The sequence below is a fragment of the Odontesthes bonariensis genome, chromosome 5 (genome assembly GCF_027942865.1).
Source record: "Odontesthes bonariensis isolate fOdoBon6 chromosome 5, fOdoBon6.hap1, whole genome shotgun sequence".
NCBI lineage: Eukaryota > Metazoa > Chordata > Actinopteri > Atheriniformes > Atherinopsidae > Odontesthes > Odontesthes bonariensis.
In genome coordinates this window covers 546,888-567,683 of record NC_134510.1, presented here as the reverse complement: position 1 = coordinate 567,683, position 20,796 = coordinate 546,888, and the positions used below count along the sequence as shown (strand labels likewise).

Sequence of the window (20,796 nt, the reverse complement as noted above, 5' to 3'; positions counted from 1 at the left end):
TTGGTCTATGTCTATGCTTGTTTGTTCTTTTCTGTTTGTACCAAGAGAGCAAAGTGAAACGGGAGTCAAATTCCTCTTGTGTGTTCACATACCTGGCAATAAAAGCGATTCTGACATTAGAGTAATATTAAGGAGAGAGGCAAATATTATCATAATTGATATTAACCTCTCCCAACATAGTCTCAGATTCCCTTCAGTTTTATCTTTTAGATGACACTTAGGTGGATGTTCACCTGTTTTAGATATGGCTATGCATTTAGTTTCCAGCAGTATAACGCTTACGCATGAGCAGAGCAGTGGCGGCTGCTGACTTTTAAAACAGGGGAAGCCCATATTACGCGTTCAGGGTTGTAGTGGCTCGTGCCATCCCAAAGCAGAAGATAGCAAAGTTAAAAAGAATTAGTTATAACATAGCTGTGTGTAGTATGACAAGTATGCCCAGCAAATACACAGAAAGAAGGTATAGACTTTGAAAATTCACACAGCAAGGCCAAAATCAAGTATGATCGAATCTAAGGCCTGTAAATGGCTGGATCTGTGGCTGGATCAGAATCTGTGGAGCATTTTTCCCTGTCATAATGAATACTTAGAGTTTGATGGTGGTGGTAAGTATTCTTAAAAAAGGTAACATTTGTGAATGGGCAGCATGAATTCTGGAAAGAAACAACTAAAAGTATGAGTGAAACTCCGACAGCACTTTCACAGACAACCAGTCTCTTTCGTATCCGCTTTGGGACTGAAGTTCCAGCGTGCTTCTCCCCGCTTAAAAATTCGGCTGCCACAACATCTCTCATGATGGACAAACACTAACTCCAATTATCACGACACAGCCCCCCATATTGACACGCCCACGTCTAATCTACCCCCAGAGACGCCAAGCAGCCTCGGAAGTTTTTGTCGATTTAGCCAATGATGACCTACACTGCGTGCAGAATTATTAGGCAAGTTGTATTTGAGAGGATTATTTTTATTATTGAACAACAACTATGTTCTCAATCAACCCAAAAGACTCATAAATATCAAAGCTTAATATTTTTGGAAGTTGGAGTGTTTTTTTTTACATTTGGCTATCTTAGGAGGATATCTGTTTGTGCAGGTAACTATTACTGTGCAGAATTATTAGGCAACCTAATAAAAAACAAATATATACCCATCTCACTTGTTTATTTTCACCAGGTAAACCAATATAACAACTCAAAATTTAGAAATAAACATTTCTGACATTCAAAAACAAAACCAAAAACAAATCAGTGACCAATAAAACCACCTTTCTTTACAATGACACTCAAAAGCCTTCCATCCATTGATTCTCTCAGTTTCTTGATCTGTTTACGATCAACATTGCGTGCAGCAGCCACCACAGCCTCCCAGACACTGTTCAGAGAAGTGTACTGTTTTCCCTCCCTGTAGATCTCACATTTTATGAGGGACCACAGGTTCTCTATGGGGTTCAGATCAGGTGAACATGAGGGCCATGTCATTATTTTTTCTTCTTTTAGACCTTTACTGGCCAGCCACGCTGGAGTATTTGGATGCATGTGATGGAGCATTGTCCTGCATGAAAATCATGTTTTTCTTGAACGATACTGACTTCTTCCTGTACCACTGCTTGAAGAAGGTGTCTTCCAGAAACTGGCAGTAGGTCTGGGAGTTGAGCTTCACTCCATCCTCAACCCGAAAAGGTCCCACAAGAACATCTTTGATGATACCAGCCCATACCAGTACCCCACCTCCACCTTGCTGGCATCTGAGTCGGAGTGGAGCTCTCTGCCCTTTACTGATACAGCCTCGGGCCCATTCATCTGGCCCATCAAGAGTCACTCTCATTGGCTGCCCTCTCCGGGGGAGCCTTTCTCCCCCGGTCTTCTAGATCCCCATACCCCTCTCCCTTCTGGCTCCTGTACACAGCACACATTCACACACGTAGGGTTTGAGGGCGGGTGTGTTCTGTGGGGGGCAGCGGATGGGTCCACGTCGGTGGTCCCATTTGCTGCACTCTGCAGCCCCCCGCCCTTGTTTTAATTACACCTTAGAGATTACCAATCATGAGACACACACACACACACACACACACACATTAGGTCTTGGGGGGCGATAGCACTGAGTGGTATCTGGTGGGCGGGGCTCTTTGGGTATATAGGCTGCCCGGAGGGCCACGCTCCCAGTTCCACAAGGTTGCTTGCCCCTCAATTTTAAATGGTCACTATTAGGAAATATCAAAGAGCCAGAGGGGAGAGGGGAGGGGTCTTCCCGCACCCCTGTTGCCTGGTTGCTGCCTGGGGCGGGGGGGCCAGGAGGAGGAGTTGTCCTGTTGGTTCGGGGTCTGTGGTGGCTGGGGGGCTGCTGGCCCCCGGATGTGCCCGCTACGCCACACTCCAGCGGAGGTGGGGGATGGATGCATGTGCTGTGCGAGTGTTTGTGGATGTTTTTTTTTTTTTTTTGTCTTATATGATTTATGGGGTGACTGGGTCTGGGTCTGGGTCCTGCTGTCCTCTGGCCTGCTTGTGCTGTTCCTGATGGGGGGGGGGGCATTGCTTCTCCCCGCTGCTCGCGGCCTCACCCACCTGTGGGCACGTCTTGACTCCCGGGTCGCTTGCCCTGGGGCACTGGGGCAGGCGCTGGCCCACTGCGGTTGGCTGTCTGGGGCGCCTGGCCCTCTCGGGTGTTGGGCGGGGCCCCTGCCGGGGGGTTTTGGTGGCGCTTGGGCTCGCGGGGCCCGGTTCCGGCGCGCGGCCCATGTCTGGGTGGCGGGGGCCTGGCGGGGCTGGTAGGCTGCCGCCTCTGGTTGCCGGGGGGTCTCTGCCCGATGCTTGTGGGGGCTCTGTCTGGGAGCTTCCTCTGCTGTCTTCTGGGGGGATGCGTGGTCGTCCCTAGGATGGGCTTTCCGGGTTCTGTGCTCCTTAGGGGCTGTTGGTGGCCTGGGTCTGGGGGCCCTCTCGGCCTGCTTCTGATTGCTGGGGGGGGGATTGTGCCACTATAACACTGATATTTAAGCATGGTTATTATGTGGGACCATCTACGTGTATTGCATGTTCATGCACACACACTCACACTCACATTCATTAAGCAGCTCACTAAGCAGTTGTTGTGCTGTCCTGTGGTTTAAAGTCACCTGTGTATCATATGAGATTGCTGCTGCTTGTGTTTTTTTTTGTTTGTGTGTTTGTTCTCTGCTTGTTTGCTTACAGGTGCTCCTGGTGCTTCTAAGGTTGGATTCCCCACAAAAGCTGTGAATCGTCTTCAGTTTTGTTTTCACAGGTGTAGCAGCTGGTTGTCGGATTTTTCATTGTTTTTTATGTTTGTCTCTTCATGTTTCTGTTCTTTTTTTCTCTTCTTCGCTTTCCCTCTCTCTCTGTCCCCCGGTCCGGTTCGGAAAAAAAAAAAGAGTCACTCTCATTTCATCAGACCATAAAACCTTAGAAAAATCAGTCTTAAGATATTTCTTGGCCCAGTCTTGACGTTTTATTTTATGTTTCTTGTTCAAAGGTGGTCGTTTTTCAGCCTTCCTTACCTTGGCTATGTCCCTGAGTATCGCACACCTTGTGCTTTTTGACACTCCAGTAACGTTGCAGCTCTGAAATATGGCAAAACTGGTGGCAAATGGCATCTTGGCAGCTTCACGCTTGATTGTCCTCAATTCATGGGCAGTTATTTTGCGCCTTTTTTTTCAACACGCTTCTTGCGACCCTGTTGGCTATTGGCCATGAAACACTTGATTGTTCGGTGATCACGCTTCAAAAGTTTAGCAATTTCAAGACTGCTGCATCCCTCTGCAAGACATCTCACAATGTTTGACTTTTCAGAGTTCGTCAAATCCCTCTTCTGACCCATTTTTCCAAAGGAAAGGAAGTTGCCTAATAATTAAGCACACCTTATATAGGGTGTTGATGTCATTAGACTACACCCCTTCTCATTAAAGAGATGCACATCACCTGATTTACTTAATTGGTAGTTGGCTTTCAAGCCTATACCACTTTGGAGTAGGACAACATGTATAAAAAGGATGATGTGATCAAAATACTCATTTGCCTAATAATTCTGCACACAGTGTAGAATTGTAGAAAAAAACTTGACTCTCCCGCCCCCTCCTGAAGCCGGGCAGCCCTCGGCTCGGAAGCCTGGCTGTTAGTGGCGGCTTCATAACATGATTTCCTCAGTGAACGGCGGCGATTTCAGAACAAATCACTTCATTAAGCTACAGGACAACATGTTGTAGTTATGAAAGTAAATGCAGTATTGGGCATATCTTGTGTTTTGTGAATAACTGTTTTATCGTCAATTTAACATTGAAGATGTAGCAATTTCGCCAGAGAATGGGAGAGGCTGTCCGGCTTCCCGTGTTGTCTCTGAATAGCCGCGGCTGGAGCAGAGTAATATTGGCACCTGAATTTAGCAGCTGGATTTCCATTTAGTCGTGGAACAAATCCGGGGAACTTTTCCTCCTAAAAAAAAGTAAATTAGACATTTTTCTTCGTATTAAAGAGTTAATAAATTTGGTAAAAGTGGATAAATTAGGCTACTGTTGTTGCCAAAGGGAGGTTACATAGGCTACATAATTCAATAGTTGCCCTAACCAGAAACTAGAGCTCTTACTTTTCCTAGAAATAAATAGAAACAGCTATAACAAATGCTGTGGTGGACATCCACAAGAGAAAAATTGAGACAGCTTTTCTTCAAGTATTACTTTCACCTCTGGTCATATCTGGAATGTTGTAACATACCTAGGAAGATGAAGATCAGCCACATGAGTTTCTTCGCTGGTTCAGTCCGAAAAAGCTTGTGAGTTTACCTAATTTTAATTTTTGCCCACTCACGTACCATTTACTATATTCATTCTTTTGAAAAAATCTGAGACCATGGTCTTCGGCCGGAAAAGGGTGGAATGCCCTCTCGGGGTCGGGAATGAGATCCTTACCCAAGTGGAGGAGTTCAAGTATCTCGGGGTCTTGTTCACGAGTGAGGGATGAATGGAGCAGGAGATTGACAGGCGGATCGGTGCGGTGTCTGCAGTGATGCGGGGTCTGCACCGGCCCGTCGTGGTGAAGAAGGAGCTGAGCCAGAAGGCGAAGCTCTCGATTTACCGGTCAATCTATGGTCCTACCCTCACCTATGGTCACGAGCTGTGGGTAGTGACCGAAAGAACGAGATCGCGAATACAAGCGGCCAAAATGAGTTTCCTCCGCAGGGTGTCTGGGCTCTCCCTTAGAGATAGGGTGAGAAGCTCGGTCATCCGGGAGGGGCTCGGAGTAGAACCGCTGCTCCTCCGCATCCAGAGGAGTCAGATGAGGTGGCTCGGGCATCTGGTTAGGATGCCTCCTGGACGCCTCCCTGGTGAGGTGTTCCGGGCCCGTCCCACTGGGAGGAGGCCCCGGGGAAGACCCAGGACACGTTGGAGAGACTATGTCTCTCGGCTGGCCTGGGAACGCCTCGGGGTCCCCCAAGAAGAGCTGGAGGAAGTGGCCGGGGACAGGGACGTCTGGGTTTCTCTGCTCAAGCTGCTGCCCCCGCGACCCGATCCCCGGACCAGCGGAAGATAATGGATGGATTATTTTGAAACAACCTCAAGCAAGCATTTAAGTTTATTTTAATTTAATTTTGTGTATGTAAACATGTTTTTTCAATTGTTAATGTTTCAATGCACCTTTTCTTATTCACATCTTTTAAGTGTGCATCAAAAACTGCAATGGAAACCTGCTAGTGAATGTGTCGTTTCACAAATTCTAGGCAAAACGGGGATTTCTTCGTATCAAATCAAGGCTGGCTGATAGTTTCTCAGAAAGCAGTTCAAGAAGCTCTAAAAGATTGTGGAATCTGAATCAGTTGTGTCCAAAGCAAAATTAGGAAGAACAAAAGTTAGCTGAAAATGAGAATACACAAAGTTCTTTTACCGAATAGAAAAGCAACTTCATCACCAGTGTTGCCATAGTTACTTTGAAACAGTAATCCGACTACTGACTACTGATTACTTCTTTAAAAAGTAACTTAGCTAAGTTACTGACTACTTGCTTTTAGTTACTTTCAGCAGAGGCTGATCCCCCGCCCCTATAACATGAAAATGACTACCAGTTCTGCCAATACTCACTTTATTGACATGCATTTTAACCGGAACATCAAAAATGACACTGGCATTTGCAAACTTTTTCTTGAAATAGGCTTACATGTTTTTTAAATAAAAAAAAATAAGACAGTCTTTCTTGACTTTACTTAAAATATAAAAAACCTCTTACGTAAAAAAGTAATACATAATACCTATATTGAACATCCCTTGAACCTGTAGTTGTCTAACATTAGAGCAGCAAGAAGTGGTTTTATGAAACAAAAACAGTATAAATAAATCTAAATACTCTTTCTTCACTTCATTTAACTGAAATACTTATTACAAATTAAATGCTTTTTTGACTTCATTAAATCTAACTTAAATACTTCTTATAAGAAATAAAGTAGCGTTTCTTGACTCAATTTAACATAAACACTTCTTTAAAAAAAAAAATACAATAGACATTCTTGACTCCATGCATTTAACTCTGATTGCATCTATCTATGAATTACGGTAACACTTAAGTTATATTGAACATGTAGTTGACCCGCATTAGAGCAGCAAGGAGTGGTTTAACAAAATATCAGTCATTCACTCGCAGCGATGCAGACAAACGGACGGTTATATCACGTAACCTGCTGATAATTATGGGCCCAAGCCAGTATGACAGTCAAGTTTTTTAACCAAAAATGTCACGTTTATCCACCCGTTGACCAATAAAAGTTTAAACAAACCTGATTGATCGTCAGACCCGTCGCTTTGTAGAAATGTTTGTATGCTAGTCGCCTACAACTGCAGCTGTTACTGGATTACCCAAAGCTACACCTGACGAAGTATACATAGATAAACACCCGTACACTCATTCAGATATCATGTAATACAGTACAAAGACGTTAACAAGTCATCTTTGAGTCATCAATTGCGACCAGGTAAGATAAACAGCTAGCTAGCCCTCTCCATAGCACTGCCTGAAACGTAGGTTATATGTTATAAAGTTAGCACGAATAGCTAAACCTATCAACTATCGTCTGTGACAGGCACTGATGAAAACTCTGGTTTAGATTGGTGTATTTATTTAAAATGATTAGGGAAAGTGAGTAAAATGTAACAAATGATATCGCTGGTGTTTAACATTTTAGTGGGACAGATCAGTTTTACTGGGTAGGTAGATGTAAAATAACGAGTGACTTCAGGCGAACCCCGCTCCCGTCGCGGACACTGATATAACTCATAAGAAAACGAAATTATCCCAAATTATTTCAATACAAATGTATGGTTGTAATAATCGTGAATATATGTTGACAAAAGCCAAATATATGTTCCCCTGAAATGCAGAAATAGTAACGCACGATGTTTTAGATAAGTAACTTCAATCTGACTACTAGTTTTGAAATAGTAGTTGCGTTAGACTACTCGTTACTGAAAAAAGTAGTCCGACTACAGTAACGCGTTACTAATTAACGCGTTACCGGCATCACTGTTCATCACTGATGTGTTTAATAGAGAACACAACAAAGTCATGTCAAAAGAAGAATGTAGTCTTAAAGAATGAATAACATTTCTAAACCATTTCTCTGGAGGAGAATAAGACACAGACATACCACCATTTCAGTGTCAGATGGAAAAAAAGCTCTGTACTGATTAATCCATATTAGAGATTTGTTGCAGCAACAGATGGGTGTGTCTTGAAATGGCAATGCACTCAATACAAAAACATGGTGATGGGAGGGAAACATGGGAGTCTTTTACCAACATTAATTCTAACTCCTGCATCAAATAAACTCCAACAGACCAAGGAAAAGTAACCCTCCAATCTTCAGGGACATGCCTCACACTCTGGTCTGTATCATGTGAAGAGCTAATAGTACAGCAGGGCAATGCACCCAAACACATGTTAAAGCTTTTCAAGAACTACCAAAGAAAAACCCCTAACAAAATATATTGTCAATCATGGCATCTGTGAATTGAGATGACCTGGCAAACATTCCTGACTTTACGATCAGCTCTTTAAAATTGATCAAGATTCTATGGAATGAAATGTCTTTTTGAGAGTTAATGTGACTTACGAAGTGATGATCCAGCAGATCCTCCTCGTAGGATCTGGTTAAGGACATCATCAGTGTCGCTGGTGCTCGCCATGCTGTTTCTCATCTGCATCATAGACAACTGAGAACACAGGCTGGGCTGACGATCCATCTTCTTTACAGCCTATGACACATTCACCACCGATATCCAAACGATTAATACTGTCAGCACAGTAGGTAAGCAGTGCTGTTGCTGTTAAAGTATTAGGGTAAATTCCTAATACTTGGTGTGTTAGTTCTATAAACATACATGAAAATGTAACCATGAAGTTGGACTCACCTTATCACTGAGCGTGGGGTCATTCAGAGAATACAGTTTGTTGGTTATGTCTTTGCCAATGAGGTACCTGAACACCTCATTGAGGAAAGAGTCTGATTGCAGGAAGAAAGTGAGCCTCTCTCGAGACCAACACAGGAACTTACATTTCTCCTCTGCCACAATGGTAACCTGTAAGTCAAACACAACTTTTTTTTAAAGGCGACAAGGCAGAGAGATTCTTTTTTTCCCCCAAAATTGGAAGTAACAAACTACTATTAATGTATAGCTGTAAATTAAATATGGGCAGATAAAAACTGCAGTCAGTGAGGTAAAAGTAAAGGAGGAGGGATTGCGGTGCTTGTTCACAACATGTGTGTAATCCTGGACATGTCACTGAGGAGCATTGCTGCACCCCTGATGTTGAACTTTAAGGTATGAGTTTCTGTCCACATTGAAGAATCTTCCTCACACACCAGAGTAAGTCATGGAGTTCCTCAGGGTTCTGTGCTTGGACCGATTCTTTTCACTTTATACATACTTCCATTAGGTAACATTATTAGACAGCATGGCATAAATTTCCATTACTATGCTGATGATACCCAGTTGTACTTATCTATAAAACCAGATGAACCCAATAGGTTGGTCAGACTACAAGCATGTCTTAAAGACATAAAGACCTGGATGACTCAGAACTGTCTGCTTCTAAATTCAGACAAAACTGAAGTCGTTATCTTTGGACCTGAGCGCTTCAGGGAGAGATTGTCTAGCTATATAGTTACTCTAGATGGTATTTTCTTGGCTTCTAGTTCTACAGTGAGGAACCTTGGAGTTATTTTTGACCAGAATTTATCATTTGACTCACATATAAAACAGATTTCTAGGACTGCCTTCTTTCACCTTCGTAATATTGTTAAAATCAGGAACATCTTGTCTCAGAGTGATGCAGAAAAACTAATTCATGCATTTGTTACTTCAGGATTGGACTACTGTAATTCTTTATTATTGGGCTGTCCCACATATTCTCTGAAAAGCCTCCAGCTGATCCAAAATGCTGCAGCCAGAGTTCTGATGAGAACTAACAGCAGAGATCATATTTCTCCAGTTTTAGCTTCTCTTCATCGGCTCCCTGTTAAATTCAGAATAGAATTTAACAGCGCACCCGCCTCAAGCAAAAAGGCGATAGAGCTTTTGCAGTAGCAGCCCCACGTCTGTGGAATTGTCTTCCCCCAGATGTTAGACTGTCTCCCTCTGTGACCACCTTTAAATCAAGGCTCAAGACCCACCTATACTCCCTGGCTTTCCCTGCTTCCTAGCTTTCCATCTCTCTCCTCTCTTTATATTCAAGTGTCTTCTGTTCTGTTGCTATTTATTTGTTAGTGCTGTCTATTTGTCAATTGTATTTCTGTATTTGTCTTTCTTACTCTCTTTGTGTTTGCTTTTATATTTTGCTTGTTTTTGATTTGCTTTTATTTTTCTATTTTTTTAGCCATATCATATGTACAGCACTTTGGTCAGTGGAAACTGTTTTAAACGTGCTCTATAAATAAATATTACTTACTTACTTTACTTACTATTCTTCTCCTCACATATAAAGCTCTTAATGACCGAGCTCCATCATATCTTAAAGATCTCATTGTAAGATATTTTCCTAACAGGCACTTCGTTCCCAAACTGCAGGTTTACTTGAGGTTCCCAGAGTTTCTAAAAGTAGAATGGGAGGCAGAGCCTTCAGTTATCAGGCCCCTCTCTGTGGAACCAGCTGCCAGTTTGGGAGGCAGAGCCTTCAGTTATCAGGCCCCTCCCTGTGGAACCAGCTGCCAGTTTGGGAGGCAGAGCCTTCAGTTATCAGGCCCCTCTCTGTGGAACCAGCTGCCAGTTTGGGAGGCAGAGCCTTCAGTTATCAGGCCCCTCCCTGTGGAACCAGCTGCCAGTTTGGGAGGCAGAGCCTTCAGTTATCAGGCCCCTCTCTGTGGAACCAGCTGCCAGTTTGGGTTCAGGAAGCAGACACCCTCTCTACCTTTAAGACCAGGCTTAAAACTTTCCTTTTTTATAAAGCTTATAGTTAGGGATGGCTCAGGTGATCCTGAAACATCCCATAGTTAAGCTGCTATAGGCCCAGACTGCTGGGGGGCCTCATCTGTCCCACCTTTCCTCACTTTACTCTCTTTTCCCCCCCGTTTAATTTCTCAAATGATATTATGTATATGTGACATTATTGTGGTCATTAACTCGTGTTTCCCTGCTCCAACGGATATCCTTTGAATGGTGTTACAGTGCCCCCCCCCCCCCCCCCCCCCCTTTCTGTCTTCTCAAACCCCAGCTGGTGGAGGAAAATGGCCACCCTTCCTGAGTCTGGTTCTGCCAGAGGTTTCTTCCTGTTCAAAGGGAGTCGTTTCTCTCCACAGTCGCCTCAGGCACGCTCAGGACAGGAGATTGGACTGAAGACAAGTTTCAGTGTAATCTGCTGGTTTCCTTAGCTCGGAAATTGTTTTTGAATTGGCTCTATATGAATGAATTATATTATTTTGAAATTAATTATGATTACAATGAATTGAACTCCAATTGGCTTGAATTGGACTTTATTATTGAAGTGCCTTGAGATGACATTTGTTGTAATTTGGCGCTATATAAATAAAAATTAATTGAATTGTCATATATATGTGTATGTGCAAAAAAAGCAAATATTAATAAAAATATTCTTGATATGTATATGATCTTTTTATTACTATTTGCTTTTTTTGTCATTGTTTTTTTTTCCTTTAGGTTTTTACCTGAAACTTCTCTCCTCTGTGCATCTCAGTGGATCTGAACTCTGGAGAGTCGATGAATGCATTGGTATAGATGTTGTGGAGAAAATGTCCTCGGTATGATACCTTCATTCTGTCAGACATAAAGTAAAAGTCAAAATTCTGAATTTTTTTAATGTTTCTTGTGCTGGTAACATGGCAGTGACTATTTACTGTTTATTGTTTACTGGTGAAATATTGGGAGAAAGTTCAATGTTCACTGATTCAAGAATGAACAAACTTTCACAAATCCCCCTTTAAAATAATCTCAAAAGTTCAAACATCTCTCACAAAGGTGTCTTAAAGTTCAGGCACCACCATATGGCAATTGGATGACACTTAACAGGACCAAACAAACAGCACATACTTTCCTTTGAGCAGAATGCTGAGGCGTTCATCCACAGAGGTCTTGTCCTCTGCAGCATAGGCCTGGCCTTTCTCCAGTGTCTGGATGGTGCAGAACTGTCCTGTGAGCCTTTGAAACAATGCCTCCTGCACACGAAGAGGCTCAAACATTCGTTTGTAGACCGACCGCAGCTCCCTGTCAATCTTAATCTAACAGAGCACAACCACAGCCTTAGTTCAGTTTTCTGACAACTGAAAAAGAAGAGCAAACTCAGGTCTATCCGATTATACATTGAAGGAAAAAGTGAAGCGGTAACAAAGCTGGGAATGAGAACAGAGGTCCGTTTCACAAGACATGTTTAGTGAAACCTACCCTGAAATGAGGGAAACTCTGAGTTTATTAACCCTGAAATGAGGGAAACTCTGAGTTTTCCGTTTCACAAAGGGAGGTATCTCAAACCAGAGAAAGAGGGGTAACTCTAGCCTGTTTCACAGAGAGAGGTAATTTAAGCTCTCGGTCAGTTACCGTAGTAACAGACTCTATGAACCTAACCTGGTCGGGACCAGGTTTTACTCAGTGAACCTGGAGTTTCTCTCTGTCACCGCCCTCTTTCCTTATTTGATTTCCTCATTCATCGTTAGCACAAGTTTCTTGTGTTTACCTTGAATAGGGATGGCTCAGGTAATCCTGAAACATCCCATAGTTAAGCTGCTATAGGCCCAGACTGCTGGGGGGCCTCATCTGTCACACCTTTCCTCACTTTACTCTCTTTATGTATATGTGACATTATTGTGGTCATTAACTTGTGTTTCCCTGTTCCAACAGATATCCTTTGAATGGTGTTACAGTGCCGCCGCGCCCCCCCCCCCTCCCCCCCTTTCTGTCTTCTCAAACCCCAGCTGGTGGAGGCGGATGGCCACCCTTCCTGAGTCTGGTTCTGCCAGAGGTTTCTTCCTGTTAAAAGGGAGTCGTTTCTCTCCACAGTCGCCTCAGGCACGCTCAGGCCGGGAGATTGGACCGAAAAACAAAAAGTTTTCAGGACAATCTGTTGGTTTTCTTAGCTAGGAAATTGTTTTTGAATTGGCTCTATATGAACGAATTGGATTATTTTATGAATTATGATTATTATTAATTAATTGAATTCCAATTGGCTTGAATTGGACTTACTATCTAAGTGCCTTGAGATGACATTTGTTGTATTTGGCGCTATATAAATAAAAATGAATTGAATTGAATTCATTCAGTCAGCAGAGCGAGTTCTTCTACTTCCAGAAGTCCATCAGGCACAGCAGGAGGCGACTGTTTCCACCAACATGTCCTTTAGACAACGATCCCGTGGATGAAGGAGCAGCATTACTGCGCAGAGAAATAAATATTCATCAGGAGATGGTTATCATAGATGTTTTAGCATTTCCAGACAATTATCTTTTTGAGCGGCACCATCAGAATTTTGTTGGGACAAAAGAAAAAAAAGACATTAAAAACAAATAAATATTTGTATGAAACAGATCTCTATAGGCCTATTATATTTTATAAAGGCACTTGTGTCTTGGGGTGGACTCCCTCCAGGGACTCCCTCAGCCACTGGCCCTCCAATATTCTGCTTAGGGCCAGCTCCTCTGCCTCCGTTAGAGGTGGCGGTGCTGGGCACCACCCGTTTTACAGGTATAATATTTACAATATTTGCTTTACAGTGTAAAACGTGATCAAAATGAGGTACCTCCATGCCGAGGTCTCACCTGTTTGAACATTGTTTTTATATTTCATCTTAAACTGCTGCCAAGTGCGCTTCTCCCCCGTGGGATTGCACCTAAATGAAATAAATGAATGGGCTACCATTCAAGCAGTTTCCCTGTAATATTATTGTGATTGTAAAGGACTACATTTAAACTTACACTTTTGCTGCTGCAGCGGTGTTGCACTTCTTTCTAAAAACGTATTGAAACTCGCCGTATGAGCGCATTAAGATTTCCAATTCCAGGTTGGTGAAAAACGTAGCCCTCCTCTTCCCTGTTGCCATGGTGACTCGCCGAATCGGGGCTCGATTGATGCTGGCTTTTTAAAGTTGTGGTGCACACGCTAAACTCAAGGTGAACCTACTCAGAGTTGATTAAACTCACTCAAATCAGGGACTGGATTGCCACCTTTCATGTGGGTGACCTGGGTTCAAATCCCCTGTATGAAAGGTACTACCTCCAGTAGGGGTCCTTAGGCTAGACCCCTGTTACCCTACCTGCCTACCTGTAAGTCGCTTTGGAGAAAAGCATCTACCAAAATGCATATACATAAATCAGCATATCTGGAACCTAAAACTCAGAATTTTCTATCTCAGAGTAGATCAACTCAGAGTTCAGGATTAGACTCAGAGTTTGTTGAACCTGCTTTGTGAAACGGACCCCAGGTCTCCTGCCTTCTTATACAGTCCTGGGCTAAATCTTTTGATTCGATAGCCTTTATTTGTAATGCACACTTTTTATTGAAGTTTAACACACAAATAACACAGACAGTGAGAGATCAATTCACTCAATCAGGTAACCATCTAGGTCAGAAATATGCTCCCTTTCGTAAATGGGTTTAGTGTAAAAACAAAACAAAACAACAACCACAACATAGACCACCACACTGATACTTCTCAATAGAAAAACACAATAAATCATTGACAGCACTACATTAACAAGGCAACCATTAGCCTAACTTACAGACAGCCAGTCAATAAAATGGTTCCAAGTAAACATATATTGATCCAGTTTATCCAGTCGGGAGTATGTCACCCTCTCGTAGGCAGCTAGCTGTGCCATTGTTGTAGTCCATTCTCCATAAGGAGGGGGGTATTTCTTCCTCCAGTGTCTTAATAGTATCCGTTTAGCTGTTGTGAGAGCCAAAATAATCCATCTTTTCTCAAAACACGAAAAGTCATTGTCCTGAAGCTCAGTGGTCGATCCCAAGATAGCCAGTTTTGCAGAGATTTGGAATCTTTTGTGCATGACTTCAAATATAATATGATGAATGTTATTCCACCAGTCCTTCAGTGCTGGGCATGTCCAGAGTATATGTAGTATAGAAGCATCACTCCCGTCACATCTCCAGCAAGAGTCTGCTGGTATTAAGTTCCTTTACAAAGTTGTTGTGGCGTCTGATGCCATCTATGTATTATTTTCATTTGAATAAACCTATTACCCATTTCTTTGTACATTGTTTTAATGTTATCTAAACATGACTTCCAATCCTGAGGAGATATGTCTATGGCCAGGTCCCCTGCCCAGTGTTTCTTAACCTTGAGCAAAGGATCACGTAGCTGTTCCTGTAGTAAATTATTGATCCTAAGAGTAATGCCCTTACCTGAACTTGATCTATTCAGCAGTTCTTCAATTGGGCAATCCTGTAGGGCAGGTAAGCGGACTGCCTAACCATTTAGACAGGGTGCTTTGCATTTGGACATACCTCCAGTATTGATTATGTGGCAATTTGTATCTATCTACTATTTGGTCAAAGCTTAAAAAGTACTTAGTACTGCTATCAAATAAATGTAAAATATATGTTATCCCTGCTTTCTGCCAAATAGCCCAACTAACTGTTTTGTTGCCAATTAGAATTCACTTGTTATTCCAGAGAGGTGCATGAGGGGATTTGAAAAAGCTCCAACAGCCTGCTCTGTGTAGTTTATGCCACATTAATTTAGTGTTAGCGATAATAGGGTTATCCTTCTATAATGGCAATTGTGTACAGAATAACTCAGACCAAGGGGACAGCCCTCCACTTGCTTCGGCCTCTATTTGGAACCAACTTGGTTTATCTCCTGTCTTGTCATTAGGTAACCACATTCTTATGTGTTTCATATTAAAAGACCAGCAGTACCATCTGAATTTTGGAAGAGAAAATCCCCCTCTTTTTGTGTGGGCCTGTAATTTCTTTATTCCTAAACGGTGATGTGAATTGCCCCAGAGAAAGTCTAAAATAAGGGTGTCAAAGTCTCTAAAGTAGGATTCGGGAATATTCAGTGGAAGGTGAGATAGTATGTAGTAGATCGCCGGTGCAGACATTATTTTAATAGTGTATTTTTCCCCACAGCAAGAGGTGGATTTTAGTCAACCTGCAAAAATCTGATTTCATCTTCTGAAGCATTGGGTTAATATTCTCCCGAACCATATTTTTTATAATCAGGAGTTATTTGAATGCCTAAGTATTTGATGCCTTTCGAAGCCCAGCGAAATTTCCATCGATTTAAGAGGGTAGATGGGCAATAGCCTGATATAGGCATGCCTCATATTTGTCCCAACTGATGCGATATCCAGATAGCAATGTGAACTCTTCAATACAGTTCAATAGAGTGGATATGGATTTTTCTACTCTGGTGTTTTTTTACACTGGTCTCTGTTGTATTCTGAGTTGTACGTGGTACCGTTAACAGATTAGATAGATTCACCCAGCAGGCTGACTGTTTTCGATTCCTTCTTTTACTAACTAAAACAGGAATCCTATTGGGCCCCAGCTTGTTCTCAGAACAGCTGTCAGTAGTAGGACTACTATAGCAGGGACCCCAAATGCATCATGGCATGGTATCTTTGTTCTGAACTCTGGGTGTTGTGCTGCTCCTTGAACATCCTGCACATCCCCTTGTGTCCTGCTCTGCCAGGACAGATGATGTAAGAGGAGGAGGAGGGGGTCCCCTGCGTTTCTCGGTTGATGGTGGTCGCTGGAGTCCTGGCTGGGATAGAGACATCCTTTGGAGACCTTAGGTGACGTGGAGTAAAGGGTCTGGTGAGGGGGGAGGGCTGGGGGCTGTTTGCCTCGCTGCTGTGTCCTTCAGTCTAATCTGTACAGTCATGTTTGGGTTTGCCGTCCCAACAGCATGACGTAAGTGTGCACCAAGTAATCTGCATCCAGTTCGATTGGGATGCACGCGATCAGGTCTGAAACGCTCTTTACAGTTCCAAAAGATATTAAAGTTATCAATGAACTTAATCCCATGGGCGATGCATGCATTTGACAACCATGTGTTCAGGCCAAGAAGTCTGCTGAAAAGTTCAATTCCTTTACCCACAGTAGGAATGGGGCCAGAAATGGAGAGCCGGTGTGCTCCATAGTGACACAGTCTCTCCAACAGCAGAGAAAAGTCTTTCTTCAGGATCTCAGAGCCAGTCTTCCTTCTCAGAATATCAGAAGACCCTGTGTGGACAATGATCCTCGTGCCATCTGGATGAGTAGACAGAATGGTCGGCAAAATATCTCTCAGTTCCCTGACTGATGTATCAGAAAAAGTTATATTTTCCGTCTTTGCCATTCTGACATGCTGTGTTATAGAGTCCCCGATTAGAATGGTGTCTATTGCTTTTTGTGTGGAGGTGTGGATCGCTTCTGTAGTCCTCACCTTGGTCGTGGGATTTGGGCTTCTGCTGATAATGATAAAACTCAGCCACACGTGTGCTGACGAGGACCAGAAGGCAGGAGCACATCGCACCAGTTTTAAAATCACTGCATTGGCTCCCCGTGCGTTTCAGGATCGATTTTAAGGTTCTTTTGTTAGTTTTTAAGTGTCTTAATGGTCTTGGGCCTTCTTATCTATCTGATCTGCTTTTATATTACCAACACTCGCGGACCCTGAGGTCCTCCGACTCCGGCCTTTTAGTCATTCCAAATGTAAGAATAAAAACCCACGGTGAGGCATCCTTCCATTACCATGGCCCAGGTCTGTGGAACGGCCTGCCAGAGAGCCTCAGGGCCGCAGAGACTGTTAATGGTTTTAAAAGTAGGCTAAAGACACACCTTTTTAACTTGGCTTTTAATTGATTTCCTTCTTATCCTTCTTATATCCCTTTTAACTACTTATTTATGGCATTTAACTTCGATCCTAGCCATGGGCTGTTTTCTAGGATAATGTTTTAGGAATAATATCTTATGCCTTTTAAATGTATTTATTGTATTCTGTTATTATTATTATCGTTATTTTTATCATTTGTATTTATTTTATTTTTTCTTTATTATTAATTTATTTTATTTGTTGCTTCTATCTATTCTTATCTTATTTTTTACTTCTACTTTGAATATCGATTTTATCCTGCCTTGTTTTTATCCTCCAGCTCCAGTGTTTTTTTCCTCAAGGGGAGCCCTCCACACTGGGAGTTGCGCTGGGGCTGCCTGGGAGGGCGTTGCTCTGGGGGCTGTCCGGGATGGGCTGGAGGAGCGCTGCACGGTGGCATTATGGCCGCAGCGTGGGCTCCTCCATCCGTCCTGGTCGGGGTGGCCCCTGTGGCGGTGCCCCTTGGGGCTGTGGCCAGCGAGACTTCCTGGTGTGGATGGCTCCCCAAATTAACGCTTTCCTCACCTGGTTCCTCAGTGGCCAGCAATATCGCATTTTAAAGAGCCAATGTTTGCCACTTTATGTACATGTCTGAGTGAGTGAGCAAGCGAGTGAGTGGGTGTGTGTGTGGAAACGTGGGGGGTGGGAGATTTTGGGGGGGTCGAGTGTTTTAACCTTAACCTGTACAGCACTTTGTGTTACATTTTATGTATGAAAGGTGCTATATAAATAAAGTAAATAAAAATAAATAATCTGGTTAGCCCTTGGCTGAGGTTTGGGGCCATTTCTCTTGTTTTCATTCATTTTTGCATTACATTCATCATCACACATTCTATTTGGAATCAACGGATCATATCTATTATGCAATGGAACTTCAGGTGGCGGAGTGAGTGCTGGAGGTTAACCAGCACTCACCACTAAGGTTAACCAAGAAAATTAGACTTACTGCTGCTGCCCAAATTATGTGTAAATAGGTGGAGTATAATAAAACAGCAGAGGAAGTATTATCAGAAGGAGAGAAAAAATTGAAAAAGTTAAAGAAAATTGACCATATCTTAGTATGACGAACTCCGATGCTTCTTCAGGGGAGGTGAAACGATTGTTATAAATTGGCTTTATTCTTAGACTTTATTCATATTCTGTAGTTCTCTAGATAATCTATTTTCCTAGTTTGTACGTTACACTCTGCTCATACAAACGAAATGTATGTCAGATAGGTCTGGTACAGTAGATACACGCCTGAAACAACACTCACATCGCTTATCACATCCAAAGAACATGACAAAGACGGTGGATGGCCTGCTCATATCACTAGCAAATGTCCAATTATACTTTGTCGAGTGTAAGTACAACCTGTGAGATAAAGGTGAGCATAAATATGAAATGTGTCCAGATATCGGGGCTCTCTCTGATGGAGGCCCTGCGAGGGCTCTGTCTCTCCGAGTTCAGCACGGCTAAACTTCACATGTGACCACGAATAAATACTTTGTTTAACTTAAGACTGCTCCAACTGGTTCTTGGGCTTCCAATAAAAGAATCGGGCTAACAGCTGGTGCCGTGACCCCGTGAATTGGACTGACTCCGAGGGAGGACTGCCGGAGCTGATTGAGGGGGTCACTTTGTTCAGACAATTCGAGGCGCCCAGGAAAAAAGGTGAGCAGAAAACCTCTTATATATGAATATATGTGAAATTTCTGCACATTGGACAAACTAAATTAAGTTGTCTGAATTAAAATCTCCTCTGATCAGTAAAAATCAAAGTATAAATTTACTGTCTGATGGTCACATTGAATGCTGATACGTAAAGTATAAACACATTTGAAAACATTTGAATATGTCACAAAAAATGATCAATGAGTGGAAAACATGTAAATCCCGCTCTTTGGTGTCGGTATTATTTGACATCTTGACCAGATGGCAGAAAAAAGCAGAAATATTTCTGGCAAAAGTTAAATTCTCTATTCAGAGACAGTCCTCTGCACAACTACCACATCAAATGCCAGTCAAGACGTTATCTTCTCCAGAGACACATCCTACTACACAAGAAGATAAGACGCCTCCGTCCAACATAACTGACACATTTGAATCACGGTCAAAAGAAACCCAATCAGGGTTTCACCATCTGAACCTATCTACATGAATAGATCAGGGGCTGCAAATGGTAGTCCCTCAGTAAATGGCCTGACTTCTGTGTTTGAGCAAAACAGACCGAGTGAGTGGACAAATCGTACTGAACATGTCCCTGCTCAGAAACCAGATAGTGGTAATATTCACTCTCGCGCAGTCATCATCAGATGCCATTGGTAATGGCATCTACAGGTGATGGTCGCACTACTACCACGTATAATCCATTCTCCTTGCAGGACACTGTAATGATTAAATCCCAGTTACCATAAGACATAAATAAAGGGGGCGCACCATGGATTAAGGCATTTCTAGAAGCATGTGCTGGAATAGTCCCAGCCCTAGGTGATTTCAGACGAGTGATGTGCAATAAAACTAATATCAATCTAACTCCAAACTAACAATCACAAGAGCAACAAGCCAAATTAACCTAGGATCAAAGTAACATTTTTTTTCCCAGAGGTTCATTGACAGAAGTTAATTTTTTTCCAGCATCAACTTTGACGTCACTAATAAGAGACCTAAATAAGAGAAAAAGAAAAAATCAACAGTCAGAGGCTTGGCCTGAGGGTTCTAACTAAAGATCAGCTGTGCAGCAGCATCACAGTAAATAATGAATCACACAGATTAAAAGCTCCAAACACTTTTTCAGATAACTGATAACCTCCAAGCTGCTCCATAATGTTATTAGTTGTTCTCTTTGTCATAAAACACTATCACCCTAAGAGTGTCTCATCTCAATCCTGCTTCTTCTTCTCTCATTCAGCCTGAGAGCAAGGACAGTCCAAACAATACGTTTATCTACAGACTCAGTGATCATTGGCCGGTACTTTAAGAGTACAAGAACTACATATAGTTATTTAGTTGATGAGTTTACGATGATAATGGATGTTTAGTTTTATACTAGAGCAATTATTATTACCTCATCTATTTATTTTAACATGAATATGATTAGGAGAGAGACCAAAGTACTTAGATAAACTGAAAACAGCTTTTCAATGTAAGAATCACAGTGAAGAGATAAGAAGCAATAAAATGTCCAAAATAAATCCAGGAAAACAAGACATTCATACAAGTTGTTGCTGAAATAAGATTTACACAAGCAGAGCGTTCAGAATATTTCCTCCTTTGATTGAAAAGCTGTTGGAACAAAACAAATGTTCTACAAAGTGAGACTTTATGATTTCCACCTGAAGCAGGACTGAGATCAGACAGTCAGACCATGTGACATAGGTTGAACAATCAGGATTTAACAGCAAGGCCAGACAGTCAGATGTCAAACAGCCGGTTATCATCTTAAAGCAGTAAAGGTTAGCCATTATTATTTTAGAGATCATATTAACATAACTCAAAAAATTTAGCT

At 42.4% G+C, this 20,796-nt stretch overlaps 1 protein-coding gene across 3 annotated transcripts in view; it reads right to left on the bottom strand.

Annotated features, from left to right (window-relative positions):
* popdc1 (popeye domain cAMP effector 1) overlaps positions 1-20,796 on the bottom strand; it is a 74,070-nt gene that overhangs the window by 39,560 nt on the left and 13,714 nt on the right. For all 3 annotated transcript variants that reach the window (XM_075464645.1, XM_075464646.1, XM_075464643.1), the window contains exons 4-7: positions 11,534-11,721; positions 11,152-11,260; positions 8,402-8,569; positions 8,104-8,245 (exon numbers count right to left, since the gene is read on the bottom strand). In XM_075464645.1, coding sequence (XP_075320760.1) covers positions 8,104-8,245; positions 8,402-8,569; positions 11,152-11,260; positions 11,534-11,721 — 607 coding nt within the window. The remainder of the gene's footprint in view (positions 1-8,103; positions 8,246-8,401; positions 8,570-11,151; positions 11,261-11,533; positions 11,722-20,796) is intronic.